We start from the raw sequence: 2040 nt of genomic DNA, 5'->3' as shown, positions 1-2040 counted from the left end.
ATTCACAAAACGAATTGTTCAGACCGCTTTGCAAACCCGCATGACAGGTAAATGTAAAAGAGTCGACTCAAATGATTCATTCAAACAATTCGTTCGCGAATCGGACATCCGCGAGCAGATTATATTTGTGTTATTTAGTCACAAAAGTAACGAGTACGTCTGGAGAAATAAGTTAACGTATTAAGTCGATTAAAAGTCTACAGAAACATTTGTACTCGAGTAAAGTTGAACTGTATTTTTTGTCAAAGCTAATGACCTGAATAGCCTAAGTAAACGTAGGCTATTTCTCTTTACCGCTCGAGGTTAAAGGAAGTCTCACTTGCACTCTTGATCTCTGCTTGTGATGCTGAATTACACGGCTCGGTACCCGCTACACCCTCTACAGCCAATCCGCGCCGCCGAAGCGTGTGCCCACCTCTCACCTTCATCATCCTCATCCTCACAGTCAGAGCCAGACACCAGCCGAACAAGACAGTCTCAGACAGACCTCATATTTCCTCTCTCTAAGTGAGAGAGCGAGAGAAAGCTACTGAAGCCAGCGCTTCAGCATTTTTTCCCTTCAAAGAAAGGAGTGATCAACATGATCAACTAGTGTATCCGGACAGCTTTTCCAGGTCCATGCTTGGATGTTTATATCTTTTCATCTCAGCTTTGAGTTTCATCACTGCAACCGGACTCTTCCACTTGTCAAGACAGTCCAACCGCACCGGTATCAGAGCACATACATGGGGATCATCGCAGCATTGCCCGGAAGATGTGTATCACTGCTCCGCGGCTGAGATCTGTGTCGCCTGCGCTCGTCGTGGGATCGGATCCCTCGGTTCATGTCCCCGTGTCATTCCCGGTGAACTGAGATGGCTCTTTGCGCTGTGCTGCGACAGACACGCAGACCGCGGCAGGAGAATCGGACACATGTCATTTTAATCACAACCTATTGCTTTTTTTGTATATTACCGGTGAAGCAACTTTGCGCGTTCCCATCATCGCTGAGCGACTGTCAAACACCCACCGGGTGGAACTGCTCCGGTAAGAGACCTCAACACGCTGCTCTCTAACTCTCTCCAGCGCCCGTGCGCCTTATTTGCGCTCTTAGTATTCCAGCAAGTTTGTCTGTTTTGAATCGGGTTTCTAATTATTAATTGAACTGAGGCTTTTATTCAGAGACGTTGAGTCCGTCTTCTGCAAACTGGGGTTAATGTCTTGGTCAAGATAGGTCATGTATCACCCAGGAAAAGTATGTCTAATACAAATTGAGAGTTTGTGGTGGAAATTGATTGTAATGAGGTAAAAGAGATAAAATAATTACAAGAAACACGTTTTTCTGTCGGGTTGACCTCGCCGCGTCAAGCAAACACAAACATACAACACCTCAAGTGTGTAGTCAGATTTACGAACAAATGACTCTTTCAATGAATCGCTCAAAAAGACTCGACGAAACAAGCGTTATCGATTTTGCTCATCTCGAGTAAACTCGCTGAATTCTTCAGTGCAGGTATGAGTCAACATTTGACTCACTCTCTGAACTGCAAGTGATTTAATTAAAAAATAGCACAAAACGTGTGTACTTTCCTGACATTTAAATCAGTATTGTTATACTGCAACATGTAGTAGACAGGCCTACGTAGAGGGTTTCTTGTATTTTTGTGATAATTCTATTTGAATTAAAAGACATTAGAACATATATTCTGCAAAAATAGAATTCAGTACTATTTGAGCCCATTCTAAAAGAAGATTACAACACTGGTAGCACATCTTATCAGCTTACTGGTGTGTACACTGTCAAGAAAAATAAATAGTATCTTTGAGGCTTGTCACTAGGTCAGTACTCTCAAAAGTACATCTTTTTAACCCTACACCACGTACACTGTTTTAATAGTCCACCTTGAGAGTGCATATTAACACAACACCTTAATCTGCTAATATGAATTATTTTAGAGTTGAAGAGTGCTATTCCAGTGACTAGCTACAGGTACAATTTTTAGTGTGGATTGGTCGTTCTAAGAGGTAGCTCAGATTTTCAGTACACATGCATGTTTTGAG

General features: G+C 42.5%; 1 protein-coding gene across 3 annotated transcripts in view; it reads left to right on the top strand.

Moving 5' to 3' along the window:
* The first annotated feature begins 436 nt into the window (after positions 1 to 436).
* Positions 437 to 2040, top strand: part of tmeff2b (transmembrane protein with EGF-like and two follistatin-like domains 2b) — a 59415-nt gene continuing 57811 nt past the window's right edge. For 2 of the 3 annotated variants that reach the window (XM_058779162.1, XM_058779161.1), the window contains exon 1: positions 437 to 1026. In XM_058779162.1, the coding sequence (XP_058635145.1) occupies positions 855 to 1026 (172 nt within the window). In that variant the 5' untranslated portion in view covers positions 437 to 854. The remainder of the gene's footprint in view (positions 1027 to 2040) is intronic. The other variant, XM_058779163.1, reaches the window with a different exon arrangement.

The sequence above is a fragment of the Onychostoma macrolepis genome, chromosome 06 (assembly GCF_012432095.1).
Source record: "Onychostoma macrolepis isolate SWU-2019 chromosome 06, ASM1243209v1, whole genome shotgun sequence".
NCBI classification, from domain to species: Eukaryota; Metazoa; Chordata; class Actinopteri; order Cypriniformes; family Cyprinidae; genus Onychostoma; species Onychostoma macrolepis.
Note: the sequence above shows the minus strand (reverse complement) of the source record. Positions and strands in the feature narration are given on the sequence as shown.